Source organism: Triturus cristatus, chromosome 4_1 (assembly GCF_964204655.1).
Source record: "Triturus cristatus chromosome 4_1, aTriCri1.1, whole genome shotgun sequence".
Classification (NCBI taxonomy): Eukaryota; Metazoa; Chordata; class Amphibia; order Caudata; family Salamandridae; genus Triturus; species Triturus cristatus.
Window position 1 is genome coordinate 301555304 of NC_140585.1, and position 18118 is coordinate 301573421.

The 18118-nt window shown below is 44.9% G+C and overlaps 1 protein-coding gene across 4 annotated transcripts in view; it reads right to left on the reverse strand.

Annotated features, from left to right (window-relative positions):
- Positions 1-18118, reverse strand: part of LOC146854818 (adenosine deaminase 2-like) — a 516331-nt gene that overhangs the window by 256717 nt on the left and 241496 nt on the right. For all 4 annotated transcript variants that reach the window (XM_085652178.1, XM_085652180.1, XM_085652181.1 and 1 more), the window contains one exon: positions 8244-8469. In XM_085652178.1, coding sequence (XP_085508304.1) covers positions 8244-8469 — 226 coding nt within the window. The remainder of the gene's footprint in view (positions 1-8243; positions 8470-18118) is intronic.

Sequence of the window (18118 nt, forward strand, 5' to 3'; positions counted from 1 at the left end):
GAGGTGCTGACGTCCCTAAATGGCTGCTCACTCTAGGTGCTGTTAAAGACCCGACTGGGCTTAAACAGGCCTTGGCTTCTGCAAAGGGAAACAGATCTGGCACAAGGGACCTAGACATCAGGAACCCAGTGCATATCTGTTAAAATTGCATCAGATACCAGGCAAAAAGTGGGGGTGATCATATAAACAAGCATTGGCATAGCCAATAGGTCTCGCCTTTGGGACCTTATAATTGTTTAGTTATGCAACAGTTGATGTTGTTGCACCAAGGATATTGTGCTGGATAACAAAACACTTATAAGGTCCCAAAGGTGAGACCTATTGGCTATGCCAATGCTTGTTAACATTGTTGACTCCCACTTGCCTTCCCAGTGGCCACTTCTATCTGACTGGCAAAGTCAATAGCTCGTCCACAGGCGACACCTACTGGCTTTGCCAAAACTTGCCTATTTTGTGTGAAGCCCTCCATTACAGTGAATGTGTTTTCGAGCACTCTCCCCTAGTGCAAGTCTCTCCCACTGTACTCTGTCTTCGTCTGTTAGCTCAACTGCTTCTCCCCGCTCCCTCCCTCTTGCATTACTTTAGCCGTGCTGCACAGCATCACAGATGCAGGGCAGCGTGGATAACAACCATTGGTAGAGCCAACAGGTCACAAAGGCGAGACCCTTTGGCTTTGCCAAAACTTGTTTCACATTGGAAACATTATTTAGAAGCATTTTGGCACAAACCAATATTTTGAACAGAATTGTCATACATAATTAGGCACTGGAAAGTGTGAATTGAACCTAGGTTTAACAGGAATGGCAAATACCAGCTCACGTTTTGAGATGGATTGTCATTTAAAGAAAGTACTAATTAAACATGTGATCTAATCTGAGGTTTATGAAAAGAACTCTGAATCATAAAATTGTGTTTTCTTAAAAAGGTTTAGCATTGTGGACACGAAAATATTCCAATATGAAAGTTATAAGGTCTCTTGACATACACACTGTATCAATTAATACACAACAGTTCCAAACAAAAAATGAAATATCCAAGCACGAAAAGGACAACTAATTGTAGCATTTAAATTAAAAAATAGATATCTATAAAGACCCACAGATAAGGTCTTTTCTACCAGCCCCCCGCCAGCACTCTCCCGTGGCATGCGTTGTTGAATCAATAACAGACGTTGTTGCCTGACTTGCTTGCTTCATTCAGCTTTGGCATAGAAGCATGTAAACCGTTGCATTCCTTCTGGTCCACTAGTAGACACACATTAAAACAATCAGTCAAGTTGAACTCTATCTGGGAGGCAGAGGTCACAGTCGGAAAGACATTGTTCAGAATGGATCAGGTTACGCGATTTTTTTGATGCTTAAGGACTGTGGGACGGGGAGGATGACTAAGATGTGAAGGGGGCGTGATTGGGTGAGACGGGAAAAAACATTGCATGAGGGAGACGACAACACTGGGCAAGGGGAGAAGCGGACATTGAAAGAAGAACACAGAACGGGGCAGGGGAGCGGGAGAGAGAAAAGCATGCAGCGCAGGGGAAAAGCACGCATGACAGCGAGCAGCACATGAAAGTGACAGCAACACGGGAAGCAGGGGAGAGGTACACATGGGCAAGAACAACACAGCGTGAAAGGAGGTGGGTGAGGAGTACACAGAAAATGGGAGTGGGCATCCAGAGGGAGCACACAGGGAACAGAAGGCGACGGGAGGATGGCTAAGAAGTGAAGGGGGTGGGATGGGGCGAGACGGGAAAAAACATTGCATGAAGGAGACGACAACACGGGGCAAAGGGACAAGCGGACATTGAAAGAAGAACACAGAACGGGGGCAGGGGAGCGGGAAAGAGAAAAGCACGCAGCGCAGGGGAAAAGCACACATGACAGCGAGCATCACATGAAAGTGACAGCAACACGGGAAGCAGGGGAGAGGTACACATTGGCAAGAACAACACAGCTTGAAGGGAGGTGGGTGATAAGTACACAGAACATGGGGGTGGGGATCCAGAGGGAGCACACAGGGAACAGAAGGCGACGGGGAGGATGGCTAAAAAGAGAAGGCGGCGAGATGGGGCGAGACGGGAAAAAAAACATTGCATGAGGGAGACGACAACACGGGTCAAGGGGACAAGCGGACATTGAAAGAAAAAAAAAAACAGAACGGGGGCAGGGGAGCGGACCTATCCTTCATTAACTAAAGAAATATAATATAAAAGCAATACAATTGCTAGCGAAATAAACCTTTTAAAAATGCAAAACTCATGGATAGCAGGAAAAAGAAACGAGCATCGCGGCACCGACGCTTTACTTTTAATGTTAACGCTATTATATCAAAAGTAAAGAAATAGATGTTTTTTTCTATTTCTTTTGGTATAATCGCGGAACCCGTTATTTACTTATAACATTAAAAGTAAAGTGCGGGTGCCGCGATTATACCAATAGTAAAGAAATAGAAAAAAACATCTATTTCTTTACTTATGCTATAATCGCGGCACCCGCGCTTTACTTTTAATGTTAAATGTAAAATGTAAAGCTCGGGTGCCGTGATTCTAGCAAAAGTAAAGAAATAGATGTTTTTTTTCATTTCTTTACTTTTGGTATAATTGCGGCACCTGCGCTTTACTTATAACATTAAAAGTAAAGCGCAGGTGCCAGAGACTTTAGTAGGTGAGTTTTCAAAGTGCTGCTGAAGGCTGGCGGTTCGCGCGTGCACGCTCGCGTGAACACAAGCTTGTCGCCAGCCAGCAGCACTCTGAAAACTCACCTACTAAAGTCTCTCCGAGCAGCGCATGCGCGCTGACTCAGTGAGACCTAAAAAGGGGCACTTTCCTACACAGCCTTATTGTGGAAAGAGGATATAACAAGATGATATTTCATTCTGAAAAAACCCAAAGTGGACCAAATTGACCTGAACAACTACAGACCTATTTCCAATATCCCTACCCTGGCAAACCTCCTGGAAAAATCTGTTCACATTCAACTCTGCAACCACATCAATCATTTCCATCCATTAGACCAATTTTAATCTGGGTTCGGTGCTGGGCACAGCACCGAATCTGCTATGACACACATTGTAGATGATGCATTAAAAACGCGAGACCAGAAACAAGCCTGTCTTTTAGCCATCCTTGCCCTATCATCGGCATTTGATTCGGTTAAGCACGCAAATATCCTATACCTTCTGGAACACCGTATGGGCCTTACAGGTCTAATCCTTAACTGGTTCTCCTCCTACTTCCTTAACAGATCTCAAAGAGTCAAGCTTAATCTTTCTCTATGTCAGTCCACACTGATCACACTTGGGGTCCCACAGGGTTCATCTCTTTCGCCCACCCTCTTCAACCTATTGAAAGAGCCCCTACAGATATTTTGAGCTCATCTAACATCCAATATCACATGTATGCTGACGATACCCAGCTATACCTAAAAGTCTCCTCCCCTGATGACATCAGCTCCCTCAACACAACACTAATGGAAACTCGAAACTGGCTAACAACGAATCACCTCAAACTACTTAAAAAACGGAACTTTTTCTAATCGCCCCACCCAACCAGGCACTGATCATCGAAGAATGGCTGAAACAGCTTACAGCCCACAAATCATTGACTCCGCAAAGTCTCTGAATATTATTCTTGACAAGAATCTCAACATGCAGGAACACATCAGTGCCTCCACCAAAGGAGCAAATCACCAAATGAGTATTTTAAGAAAATTAACCCCCCCTCCCCAAAGATCTCAAACATGCTGTACAAGTCATAGTGATTCCCAGGTCGGATTATGATAGTACAACCCTATCTGGACTGCCCAGATCCAAGATTACTCCTCTAAGGACCGTTGGATTATGGTAGTACAACCCTATCTGGACTGCCCAGTTCCAAACTTGCTACTTTAAGGGCCTCGCTCAACTCTGCCACTAGACTAATCACTGGCTCAAAAAGATACAACCATGTCATCCCAGATCTCAAATCCCTCAACTGGCTCCCTTATGAAGCAAGAATCCAGCAAACAATTGCCTGCATGACACATAATGCCCTACACCACAATACTCTTAACTATCTCAGAGCATCCAGACGCTCCAACACCTTTCCCCTTAAACCTCAGAGATTCCACAAGAAGAAAACATACACCCGTACCTTCTCTGGGATTGCCCGAAGAATCTGGAACTCATTACTTCCTATAATCCAAACTAATCCCTCTGTCATATCATTCAAGAAAGAAGTCAAAGAATGTCTTATGAACAAATTTCTTCCCTAGATCACATGACTTATCTCCCCAATCGATCACATGATTAATTATGTATCGGGAGAGTTGGCCTAACGGCTAGGGCGGTCGACCTCGAATCTGGGGAACTGGGTTCGAGTCTCTGCAATGACGCTGAACATCCTGTGATTCTGGGTAAATCACTTAATCTCCTGCCTGACAAAAAAATGAATGTGTCCTCATGTAACGCAACTGGTGCTATGTAAAGCACTCTGATACCCGATTCGGGTCAAGTTTGTGCTATATAAAACTCCTTTAAAAAAAAATATATATATATGGCTACCTAACACGCTCTTCCGTGCAGTACTGACTTTAACCCTCTGCTTCTCAACACTGCCTGGTGCCTGCACTGGCCTGAACTATGACAATATGTTGTTATAAACAAAGGCTCTATATTATCCAATTGTTAGTGAATTTGTAGTGAATGTGGTATTACTACTCTTCCCGCTGTAATTCTGTAAAGCGCTCTGATACCCACAAGGGTCTTGTTCGCGCTATAAAAACCTATTCAAACAAAATAAAAAATAAAGTGTGGATAGTGTAGAGGCAAATTGAGAATGAGAAGGGATTTCAAGGCCTGGGAATTATGAAGTAACCCTGAAATAGGATCATATTCCATGCCGTAAGCGAACAGGCAGTTCCTTGTGTGATAAAGATTGGCATGAACGCTTATGTCTTCATGAGAGTAAGGGAATGGCCATCAATAGAAGTGGGTTTGTAATATACTTAACATGGTTCAGGGAACCACAAGTGTCACATATGTAGTCCGGTCACATCATACATGAAGCGCAGTCAGTGAAAAATCTACTAGTAATAGTCAGAGATAAGGCTTTCTAAAGGAGACAGGCGAACAAGATTAATTCCACGGTAAATGATGACAACATTTTTGACAAGTTTTATTTGAGTTTTACCTTTTTGTAACATGTACTTGGATAGTTTCTTCTCTGTTCAAGTCTTCCAGTATTAAGCCAGCTGACCTTTTCTTAGGCCTGTTGATCACAATATCTCAATTATCTCTAGCAGGTATTGAATGCCATAAACAACAAAGATCAGATGGGGCCCAAGGCCCAAATGGCCTGCCCAACGCCTTATTTAAAAAAGATCCAGCCTTCTGGTCCACACACCTAATCAGTCTGTTCACCTATGCCTTGGAGACATACAAAACAGGGGCACGTTCAGACACATCCAACTATAAACTAAGAGCACTCTTCGATGTCGAGGCCAAGATATACGTTACAAACCTGTTGACTGACTTAGATGATTGGGTCAACAGCATAAATCTAATCCCAAAAAATACAAACAGGAATCTGCGCAGGGATGAGCACCCTAACAGATCTATCAGCAGTTATGTTCCTGGCAGACCAAGCCATCGCTAAATCAAGCTTCCTGCATGGGTGCTTTGTAGACCTTAAAGCCACTTATGATAAGGTTCCCAGAACAAAGCTATGGGCAAAACTGAAATCTTGGGGAGCTCCCACAAAATTGCTTGAAGCGATCATTAACCTCTACTCAAGAGCGTGGGTCCAAATAAAATTGAGGGATGGTCGAAATTTAACTAACAAAATCTCAACCACCAATGGCTTAAAACAGGGGTGTGTCTTGACCCCCTGCCTGTTTAATATTTATACAGCGGATCTACAGAGCCACCTCCGCTTAACACAAGGAGACACCACAAAACTGGGTAATGCCCTTATAGCTAGCCTGTAATATGCGGACGACATTGTTGTGCTCAGCAAAACACCCAGAGGCCTACAGCGGCTGATCACCCAGCTAGTAGAATATACAACCATCGCTCAATTAGACATTAACTTCCAAAAATCGAAGGTTAAGTGCTTTTCAAGTCCTCACAAAAACCAGGTGGAAACTTACAAATACCTGGGGGTACTATCAGATCGGCATCTCAATTACAAGCAATACCTGGCACTACGGCAATCAAAAGCAAAACAGCTGCTATTCGCATTTAAAACCTTGCAGAAAAAACTTCGCGACTGCTCAGCAAACCACTTGTTAAAGGTTGTCGCAGCAAAATCCTTGCCCTCAATTTTGTATGGATCGGAACTGCTAAACACCAAGGACTAAACAACAAGGCACAATCTAGTCTCTTTAAGAAACTATTTCCAATTCCACGCTACATATCTCAAGCACAGATAAGATTGGAATTTGGTTAAAAAACCCAGATACCGACAAGATAAGGGGTCCTTGTTAAATACTACTTGAGAATGAGGGCAGCAAAGGAAAACTCCTTAGCCCATTACTGCTGGAGGGAGGTCGAAAAGCAATTCAGGTTGAATAGGTCAGTATACTTTGTTTTAAAACAATCACTTCCTTTTCTAAAGTTGGAGGATGGTTGGCTCACAATACCAGCCTACACCGAGTTCAAACAAATAACCAACAAAGTCATCAAACAGCAATCCTAGCTAATAGATAAAGCATCTTTGACTCATAAAATCCACGCATGGGTGGTGATGCCAACATATATAACTCTAAAATCACAACCATATCTGTTGGGAGCATGTTTGAAGATCAAAAAAGATCAAACGTATATTACTGAGGCATAAAGTTTATCCATCTAAAGACCTTACACCAAAATTGAAACGGTCCTGGCCCACCTTGGAATGCTGCCTTTGCGGGAATGGAAATGAGTCAATACTCCATCTACTATGTACTTGTCCAGTGCAGCTAAACCTTTGGCAAACTCTTTTACAGCCAACACTAAAGCAAGAACAAATAAGGACTTGCAGGTCTGCCGTTATAAAATTCTTCGTAGGCTCGACAGTCCAACTTGCATGCAAGGTGATAAAGTTTTTGAGCTTAGCGGCAAAAGAACTAGAGAAGAGTGACAGATGAATTAAACATGCCTTCTCAGAATCAACTTTGCTGGCTTAAATCAAAATCCCACAGTTTACATGACCACTGCAGCGGCACTTTACCCATAAACTATGTTCACGAATTTTGGATTTGGACAGCCTGCAATCGGCCTAAACCAAATAAGCCAGAAGCCCGATTTCTCCTTGTAGGGCTGGACGCCATATGTTTACACGCAGCTACTAAAATCGTTTTTAACATCAGTTTTAGAACATATTTTAACAAACTTAATGTAATTTCATATCAAAATTAGTACTACTGTTCAATGACTTAAGTATTTTAAATTAAATCGAATAAAAGTATTCTTACTTAAAAACAATTGTCTCTAATCGCTCTGCACTATAACATGCCATCTTCACTTTCTCCTTCATAGCTAGTTACACATTGGCAACATCATTCCAGGTACCATTAGCAAGGGGGGGGGGGGGGAGACGAGTCTGTGCCAATGGAAGCATTTGATATGATTCAATGTTTTGGGGAGACAAAATGCTACTCTGACGCAGAAGTTTAACATCCTTCCACCAATAGCATTCTCATTCACAGTGTAGAGATTAGCAAAATGTACAACTGTGATGTCAACAGCAAAAACAGACCTAAAAAACTGTGGTCCTTCGATTTCTGCATACTTACTGACTGCTGAATGCTCGAGATTTCTATATGTAAACTATAAAATGTATGGCTCTGAAAGAGCTCTTAGGTAAGGGGGTCATTTGATAGTACTTTAAGGTTTTAGTAAATAAACATTGCCTTGAATAAGACACTGAGAACTTAAGGTTTGGTATGCTTTATATAACCCTGAACTTTACAGCATCAGGCCTCACCCAAATTGCCATGTTCTATAAAGATACTACAGATGAGGCAAATCAAATAGTTAGCTATGGCATTCTGTGCCCTGCAAAATCCCCACTTCTAAGACAAATGCAGAAGAAACAGTCTCACAAATAGAACCAGAAGCAGAGAAGTATACCAGGAGTCTCATAAACACAATTCACATTAGAGAATTATTACTGTGCTCATAAGGGCTCCTCGGAGGACTAATACAAACCATTAGCCTCAGTTACTCTACACAGATAATTTAATTGCAAAGCCACCACTTTCCAGAGAATTGTTCCCTTATCAACCCACCTGTTATCGAAAGCCTCAATGTCACTCAGCTGCTTCCGGTAGCTCTCAAGCAACACCCAGTCTGAACAGTTAGGCGGTGGTGGGACCACTGGGGGAGGATTGAAAAACTTGAACTGGACCAAACCCGCATTGCTGAAGCAAATGTAGCAATTGGGCAAGTATGATGCCTTCTCCACTAGCCACTTGACGTTCAGAATGGCAAAATCATGCAAGTGTAAAGCTGCTCCTACAATTAAAAGGAAAAGGCAGACATGGAATGGTTACGACAAAGTCCAAGCTTGCAAGTGGTGAATTTTAAATCTGCAATGATACAATATTAGTATTAAGCTTATTACATTTTAACATACAACACCAAATAATTGCTTCTGGTCCATATTAGAAATGCAATAGGTAGCCTGGGCTAATCTATAAAAAAGTCATTTTTTAGTGGTTCCAGAATCTTTGTGAGAGATATACGTGAGTAGCTTTGACAAGAAACTGATGACAAGAATGGTCCACCTACTCTCATTACAAAACGTATCTCACTTTCCCGCAGCCCCTGATCTGGATTTTCGGAGTCTTCCAGAATATTTGTAGTATCCACTTGAAAGGTGTGTAGGTTTTAGAGATCAGTCTTCTGTTGGACTGTCGGAATCTAAGCACAAGAGCTCTCAATGAGTATCTGTATATGGTTCTGCAAGTACCCCAACCTCAAGCTCCACCAAGCTCTGTGCATGTTTGCTAGAGCATAAGCACCTCCCCTTGACTGAAATATGATAGACTGCCACGGTAACATAATATTAACATGGGAAATATGACAAAACGATGAAACAGAGTAATGAATACAAAAAGAAGAACTGATAGTGATAATTCGTTTTATTTTACATTAGGTTTTCAATAATGATCAATCCATAATGAAGAAAACGTTTACTGTTACACTTTCCTTGACCTTTATCCAAAGGCTATTCCTTATGCTCAACTGAACTGTTAGCCTTACTATAACCCTATCCCTATTTCTAACCCGAACATAATCCTATTTATAACCCATCTTTGAATACCAATTTAAATTATTATCCTTTTTAGGTCCCGCCTACGGATAGGTTTTAGCGGTCAGTTGTCAAAAAGACCTATTGTGGACAACCCAAAACTTACAGCACGCTTTGGGATAACCCAATCCTTACCATTGATTGGCTTTCTTGTCAGTCTCATTTGCTTGCTTCTTATTTGATGGCTTTCCTTTCATATCTTGAGTTTGTCCCTTCCCTGAAGTATAGCTTCTTTCCCTGCTCACATTCTTGGAACTACTTTTTAGGTCTAGCATTAGCCAAAACCGTTTGATTTTATTAAAATTATATGTATGATATGCTTACTCATTGGCGCTATCAGCCAAACCTCTTCATCAATTGGCATGTTGTTGTTGCATTCACATTTTTCCTAAAACCACTAAAGCATACAGCATGGGACAATGGGTAAGCCTACTTTAGCCATTGGTTAACTTCACGGTTAGTTTCGGCATTCCGCCCTTTCACACGAGCTCATCCACTCACAAAATAGTTCATTTAAGTGCCAGGGACTACTATGGCAATGTGTAGTTTTTGAGACCAAAACAGGTTTTTGCCTTTAGTCAATACTATTAAGATTGATGAGGACCCAGTAGCTCCCCCAACAATAATGTTTTGTAACAACCATGACAACACAAATGGCTTTAACTTAATCAAAGGCGATACCTATTGCAATTTTCAATGCTTGTTTTTTATGATTGCAAAAACAACAATTGATGGACAGAATGCAGAACAATGTCATACATTCACCCCAGTACAGAGATCTGGGCCTAAATCCATCGTTTTTTTGCTCACCATGCCATTCCAGTTTGAACCCAGCCATATGCAAATCAGTCTTGACCCTGTGCCTCATGGGAACAGTCCAGCCCGAACTGCCAAGCCATGTCTTCCCTGGACCGGAAACAAGCTTCCTAGGACCGGTTTCTGGCATTTCAGCCGTCTTCAGCCAGGCTTGCTTGAATCCAGTGGCAAAGTGAGCAAGGGACTCACGTCTGAGCATACCCTGCCAACTTATGGCGAACAAAGCGGTACAAAAGGGGGTGGTGATGGACGGAGCATCAGAACCAATCAAACACTCACACCCAGTCAACTGATCTGGGTTTAATCCATCACCGTTCTTTAACCCACTCTGCCACCCCAGTTCAGACATGGCCATATGCAAATCAGTCTGACCCTGTGCCTCATGGGAACAGTCCAGCCCGAACTGCCAAGCCATGTCTTCCCTGGACCGGAAACAAGCCATCACTTTGCCACTGGATTCAAGCAAGCCTGGCTGAAGACGGCTGAAATGCCAGAAACCGGTCCTAGGAAGCTTGTTTCCGGTCCAGCAATTCGGGCTGGACTGTTCCCATGAGGCACAGGGTCAGACTGATTTGCATATGGCCATGTCTGAACTGGGGTGGCAGAGTGGGCTAAAGAACGGTGATGGATTAAACCCAGATCAGTTGACTGGGGGTGAGTGCTTGCAATGTTCAACACTTCGTCCATCATTTCCTTTGGTTTTTACATTTTTGGTGGGCCAGCAACTGAAATTTGCTGGCAGGCCACACTCTATTCTAAAAGGCGATTTTGTGTATGTTCAAATATTCCTTTTTAGGTCTCGCCTGAGCCCGCGCTTTAGCGCTGCTCTGGCGAGAGCTTTAGTAAGCGGGGATTTGGAAGTGCAGACTAGTGCTTTTTAGGCCTCCAAATACAGTGCATGTGCGCCGGGCACGCACACCATGTGTCAGCCTGCCTGATTACTTTCGCGGCCGCTTTGATGTTCTCAGTGAGCTGCGCTCACCATTTGCCACCCCCTCCCTTATCCCACTTCCTGCTTGTTCTTTTTCCAACAGCGGCAAAATGCAGCGCTTTTACGTTTACAATGGTGCCTGTGCGCTTTTGTCAGCATTTCGGCAGTTTCTAACATTTTTGCTGCTGTCCCTACGTGACCGTATTGGCGCTGTTGTGTTGCCTCGTCGCAGCTTCAAGACATCTCCATTCATGTGAAACTCTGGCCAAAAGCGTGCACCACGCACTTTTGGGTGAGGAAAGTCACTGGACTGAAAAGTAAAGAACATTGGGAAGATAAAGCATGGCGGCTCGGATTTGTAGCTCAGCACGCTTGTAATAAAGCGGTGGGGTTTTTCGTCTCTTTATGGCCCAGCGTCACGGGTGGCTTGGCTTGGTATTATCACAGTAGTTACAGTCTTTCCCCCAATGTGACCCCTTACTGTAACAAACTGCCCGGCACTCTGCATATCCTTCCCTTTCATGCTTGCATGTTTGAAAGGCTCTTTTTGCCTTGCTGAAGGTAGCGTTAACATCCATGGAAATGCAGTTTAATTGTGCCCAGTAATATTTACAAAGAACCGCACTCTTCTCTAAAATCTCGCCGATTTGAACATGTTTATTTAAATGAGGTACTCGTCTCTAAAGCCTTCCTGACTGGAACATGTCTGTTAGTGAGGCGCTCATTTTTTTTCTATATTGTGCAACAGATGCGTAAATGAGGCACTGTCTCTAAAGCTTTGCCAATTTGATTATGTTAAGTGAATTACGCACTAGTAGAAAAAACAGTGGGCTCCTCTAATGAACTCATAAATGTCTCTTGTGGGCAGGACTGTTCTCATAGGTGGCCGTGTTCTTTCCTGAAAATATGTGCCAGTCCCCAAATATGAGTGTAGGTGGCCCCGGCCGGCTAAAATTAAGCCCTGGTTTGTACTAAAGTAAGCAAAGAAAAGGTCTAGGCTATAAGACAATTGTAAACATCCACATTTCACATGTTGAGGACATTACAGTACTCTGTCCTGGTCACCCATTGCACTGTACAAAATGCTTTGCATAGTTTTGATGCATTTCTTCCAGGTGACATTTAGTTGCGAACGGTCAGCCATCATCACAGTAAATGACAGCGAGGGGAATCGTGTGAACACATCAGGTGAATAGTGGGTATATTGTGCTTTAATAGCATTCATTTTATTAGTTTACTTACATTTAAATGTAGCAAAACGTACATATTGGCAGATTCATAAAAATACCAAAATGTGAGTATTCATTAGATGTTTTTTTAACTTGCCCATCACAACAGTCTTAAATCCAGCCCAATGGATGGTGACAAGGGAAGCTCAAAAAAAAGAGTACCACGTCCTGAAGTAGACAGCTAGTTGCAGAGCTGGCTAGACCTCTGGGCACATCAGTAATGTTGCTGAGCTGCCCCAGAACCCCCTTTACTTGAAGAAGCAGACACAATAAGCAAGGATGATCACCCTGATGGCTAGGGTGTTCCTTAGGAGCATGCTGTATTACCTTAGCCACAGACCGACCTGGCTAAATCGGTCTGTAGCTCTTCTAAGGATGAAGCTGTGGGAAGGGGTCTCCCTCGATCTACTATCTCAAAAAAGACAGCCCTGCACTTCCTGAAAAAAGCAAATGAGCTGCAGCTGCTGCTGCCAGGACCCTGGATGCACAATAGATACAAAATCCTCGTCTAGCCAGTTGCAAACAAGTTTATTTTATTTATTTTTAGATTTATAGAGCGTGTAGTTACCCGGAAGCATCCCAGCGCTAAAGCAGAACAGTGAGACTAGTGCGGGTACCAGAGAAATAGTTAGAAATGATTAAGGAAAGAGGTGGGTTTTCAAGAGTTTCCGAAACCGCAGATGGCAGGATTCAGCCCGTAGTTTCAAGGGGAGGGAATTCCACAGTTTAGCTGTATTTACCGAGAATCGCCGTCCTCCTGTGCGTACCTTTTTTACTCTGGGCATAGTGACCAGGCGTTCATGATCTGAACGGAGTGGTCTGTTGGCTTTGTAGGGTACAATTAAGTTCTTCAGAATGGGGAGCCCCTTACCCTGCAAAAGTTTGTGTGATTTGAATTTTACCCTTTCGCGTATCGGAAGGCAGTGCAGCAGTTTAAGTGCTGGTTTAGCTGACATTCTGACTGAGGTGCCCGTGAGAAGCCGTGCTGCAGCATTCTGGATCTGTTGAAGTTTGTTAAATGTGGTTTCCGGTGCACCCAGGAAGATAGCGTTACTATAGTCCAATCTGGACAGGATCAGTCCTTGAATCAGCAGCTTCCTAGAGGGCTGCGGAAGAAGTGGCAGAACTTTCCGAGCCGATCGGAGGAGACCAAAACAGGCTCCTGCCATTTTTTTTTGCTTGGGGTTGAATGAAAGATCCTGTTCCATCCAGACCCCCAGGCTTTTGATCTCATTTTTTGGGGAGGGGGGCTCCCCCAGACAGGTGGGCCAGATGTTCGGAGGCAGTGTGGACCCTTTATGCCCTAATAGCATAATTTCGGTCTTAGACCCATTCAGTTTTAGAGAGGATTCACACATCCAAGTATAAATTTTTGATAGGCAAGAGTGGAGGGTGTCCGGGCACTGGGCAAGTTGGGATAAGGAGACGACCAGTTGGGGGTCGTCAGCATAGCTCACGATTTTGATTCCGAACGGGGCAACCACCTCCTCCAGTGGGGCCATGTACACATTAAATAATGTGGGGCTTAAGGATGAGCCTTGTGGTACCCCACACTGGAGGGGAATTGCCACTGACCGTGAGTTACTCTCCCAGACCTGGAAGGTGCGGTTGCTAAGGAATGAAGTAAGCCAGGACAGGGCTGTCCCTGCCACACCTATGTCTGTCAGTCGCTGAATTAGGACCCGATGATTAACAGTGTCGAAAGCTGCACTTAGGTCCAGGAGGATCACTGCCACTGATCCTCCTGAGTCCAAAATGCATCTGGCCTCCTCAACGACTGCCAGAAGGGCGGTGTCCGTACCCTGTCCAGGGCGAAAGCCAGTTTGTGAGTTCCGAAAAAGGCCATTGGACTCTAGGAAGTGGGAGAGTTTTTGATTAACTAATCTTTCTGTGACCTTGCTAAGTCCAGGGAGTAGTGAAATTGGCCTATAATTGGCCAATTCTGCCGGGTCTAGGAGAGGCTTTTTAAGAAGAGCTTTCACAATAGCTCTCTTCCAGCCAGGTGGAACCACTCCCAGCGAAAGCGAGGCATTAATGAGGTCAGTAACAGGTATAGAAATGGTGGTTGCAATCTGCTTCAGGATCCGCATGGGTACCGGATCGCTAGGAGAACCGCTTTTGATGTCGGCTAGAGTTTTGAGTACCTCGTCCACTGACACTGGACCAAAGGCATCGAGCTGAATGTCGGGTGTTGCTAGCCGACTGCTAATATCTATTCCATGATCGACTCGGGCAGGGTGGCTAAGATGTTATGAATTTTGGCGTCAAAGTAGTTCGCCAATTTGTTGCATTTGGCCCCTGAGATGTCTTGAGCCAGAGGGGGTTCAGGCACCTTGAGCAGTTCCTTGATGATTAGGAAAGTTTCTCTTGAGGAATTAGAAGAATTTTTTATTCTTTCGTCGAAGAATAGTCTCTTGGTGCTGCGCAGGGCAGCCTTATATGCTCTCATGGCGGTGCGATACTCCTCTTTGCTGGATCCTGCCCAGTCTTTCCTCCAGGAACGCTCCAGCTTCTTACATCCTTTTCTTAGGAGTTTCAGCTCGGGCGTGTACCAGGGGGCAGAGTCAGCTCTCTTCTCCTGTTTCTGAATAATTTTCTTGGGGAGAATAGAGTCAAGTGAGTTGGTAAGCCAGTTTTCAAAGTTTGTATCTGTAGCCACAGGGTCACGAACTGGAGGTGGGTGGGAATGTTCTAGATTGGAGATCCAATTCTCAACAGAGAGTTTGGACCAGACCCTATCCATGACACGCGTATTGGGGGTTGTAGTGGGACGGCCACGACTTGCCAGAAAAAAGGGATCAGGAAGTGGTCTGTCCACGGGAGAGGATAGGGTGGTCTAGCTTTCAATGCGTGAGCGTTGGTGAAAATCGGGTCGAGCAAATGTCCTTTGTTATGTGTCGCCCCTGTATTGACCAGTCCCAACTCATAGGATGTAAGGTCGAGGTGGAGGTCAGTCGCCACCAAGTCCAGAGGGTCATTAAAATGGAGATTTAGATCTCCCAAAATCATGAAATTAGGAGTAGAGGATGCCAGTACAGTGACAGTTTCCATCAGGGCACTAACAAAATGGTTAGGGCAGCCCGGTGGACGGTATACAAGTAGGCCAGAGAGGGAGACTGTAGGTGATATTTGTAAAGTGAAATAACAGCTCTCACAGTCTGCGATGCCGCTATCTTTTGCCCTACATACAAATTTATCCCTATATAATATGGCCAGACCGCCTCCTCTACCAACGGGCCTATTCTGAAAGTAGATTAGGAATCCTTTGGGGAGAGCACATACAATATCGGCCTCAGAATGGAGTGTCAGCCACGTCTCTGTGAGAAACAGTATATCTAGCTTGTGGTCCTGAAGTAGGAAGTTAATCTCTAGGAAGTGTTTCGGGAGGGATCTACAGTTCAGGAGGGCCATTTGGAGGGAGTACTGTTCATTAATAGGGGGGGGGGGGGGGTGAACTGCATAAGTCGCAGTTGAGGAATACCTTTTCTCCTTTATGTATATAATGGTAGTTAGTATTTTTAGAGGATCTGAGTAGCAGGAGGTCTCTTCGTGTATAGCTAAAGCGTCCCCCTATCGAATCGGGCATAGGTTCTGGCCCTAGGCCCGGCTGGGCCCGGCCGGGCTTACCTTTGGCGCACCTTCGGCGCGCTGGCGGCGCGCGTCCGCTGCGCGTCCGGCCCAGGCACATTCTTATTGGGAAAGGGGGGGGGGGCGTGGTCTCACTTCCCTCGCTAATGGCGGCAAAAAGAATTGGTCAGACCCGCGGCAGCGTTCACATCGGCTGCGCGGTGTAAGATTGGCGATTCTAGAGGAAGGGGAGTGCTCAGGGCAATGTGAAATCACAGGTAAAAATAACAGTGCGAAAAGTCAAAAAGCCTCGACGGAATTCAATGAGAAATCCAGGTATTCACAGTGCAGTCTCACTGCACACATGCATATTTCCACTTGGAAGAATGCGAATACTCAGCTTCAGGCAGACACATCTGAATATCTCACGTGTAAAACATTGTTTAAATATTTGCGACAGCGAAAAAGTGACTACAGGAACAAGGCATTCAATAGGCTGTGCTCATTCCGGTGAGACTGGGATTTACACTCTAGGGTAAGGTGCACAATTTTGCTGATTCTATTCAGGCTTTCTAAATAAACATTCAGCACAAGGAGGGGCAAGTTCTGCCTCTGGTGAACCGATGGTGGAAGACCCTAACAATGAGGTAGACTAGAGAGAGTCAGCAGTGGATCAGTAACTCTGGGCAAAACTGTAAACATGACAAACACTGACAGGATACTTTGCATCCGCTGAGCCTCTTCACTGAGAGTCCCAGAACGTAAACCAGATGTAAGATGTCGCCGAGGCGCATAAGTTAGGTGACACCTCCATGCCTCAGTACAATGTAAACTTTCCTCACTCAAATCACGCTTTTTAGGTCGAGCCTGGGCAGCGCATGCACCGCTCTGCGAGGCATTCTGTATTCGAGTGTGGGCTTGAAGTCCAGCCCACTTTTCGCTCACGTCGTCCTTCGTAAATGCTGGCTTCTGATTCGTTAATATACCCTCCTTGTCTTCATTGTAACCTCCCATGAGGACTGGCCTTTTTACTTCTGTTGTTACACAGTATGTCTTATTTAGTCTAAAAGCACTATGCTCTTTAATGAGTTTCACCTGCAGGCACAACATGTTTTCCTACAACGCGCTTTCACTTTCCAAGCAGCCCGGGACAATGGCGTCCGCTTCTTTGAAATGCAACAGGTCTCACATTTACAAGAGTTTGCGCTATTGGCATTGTAATGACAATGCCTTTTATTTATGTTAATTATTAAAACAGATAAATAAAAGGCATTGTCATTTACAATGCCAATAGCTTAAACTCTCGCGAGACCTATTGCATTGCAAATGCTCGTTTTATTTACTGCTCCAGGTCGCATTTACTATCTTGGAACAGAAAAATAAACAAAATGACGGACACATCATGCTGTGTAATTAAGCATGTATGCATCATCACACGTTCACATATCTCATCAGGCTAGGTATAAACACTGGCAATCGCTCAGGTAGTATCCCAACCCTTCGTTTTTTTGCTCACCATGTGTGACGGGGCCCTTCGGGTAGCACCAGGAACGCAGGAGGGTACGGACTGGTGGACACCGGTAACGAGGGTCCCTAACGTTCTTCCTTCTCCACAGAACGAGTGGGCAACGGACATAGAAGAACAGTCTCAGCCGGCCGGGGCCGGGCCCTTTAACTGGATCGAGCTCGGCGCTCAAGCCCCGCCCTGGGACGACGTCACGAGGCCGGGAGATTCAAAAGGAGGCGGAACCAGGAAGTGGACGGACGGCGATTCCCGGAGGAAGGACGAAGGCGAGTCAGAGTACGACGGTGAAGAGGAGAATATCGGAACGAGAGAGAGGACATTGGAGGAAACAGAAGGAAGGAGAGACGAGGAAACAGAAGGAAGGAGAGACGAGAGACCCGGCGGCTACGGACCCCGTGAAGCGCCCTGCCACGTTCCCAGGGGAGGAGCGTGGCTCGGACAGGTACGGGACCGGGTAGCGGGTTGGATGGGAAGGCGAGAGACCCCGCGTCACTCGAGTAACCCGTAAAAATCCCTTCACGGCTTAGCTTGAGAAAAAACCCTCACCTTTTCAGCCACTTCCCTATTAGTCACTCACAACTACGGTGAATCCTCACTCCCCTGTCCTTGGTGCTAGGGCTGCGCGCCTCTACTTCTCAAAGCTAATATCGTCCCTTATCTCTCTCTCCCTTGGGGCATCCGGAAAACCATCCTCGGAACCGCTGACGAAGTCCTAGAGGGAAGGAAGAGAGAACCACACCTGCGCATCCTCGGATACCACCACCATCACGGATCCAGCGACC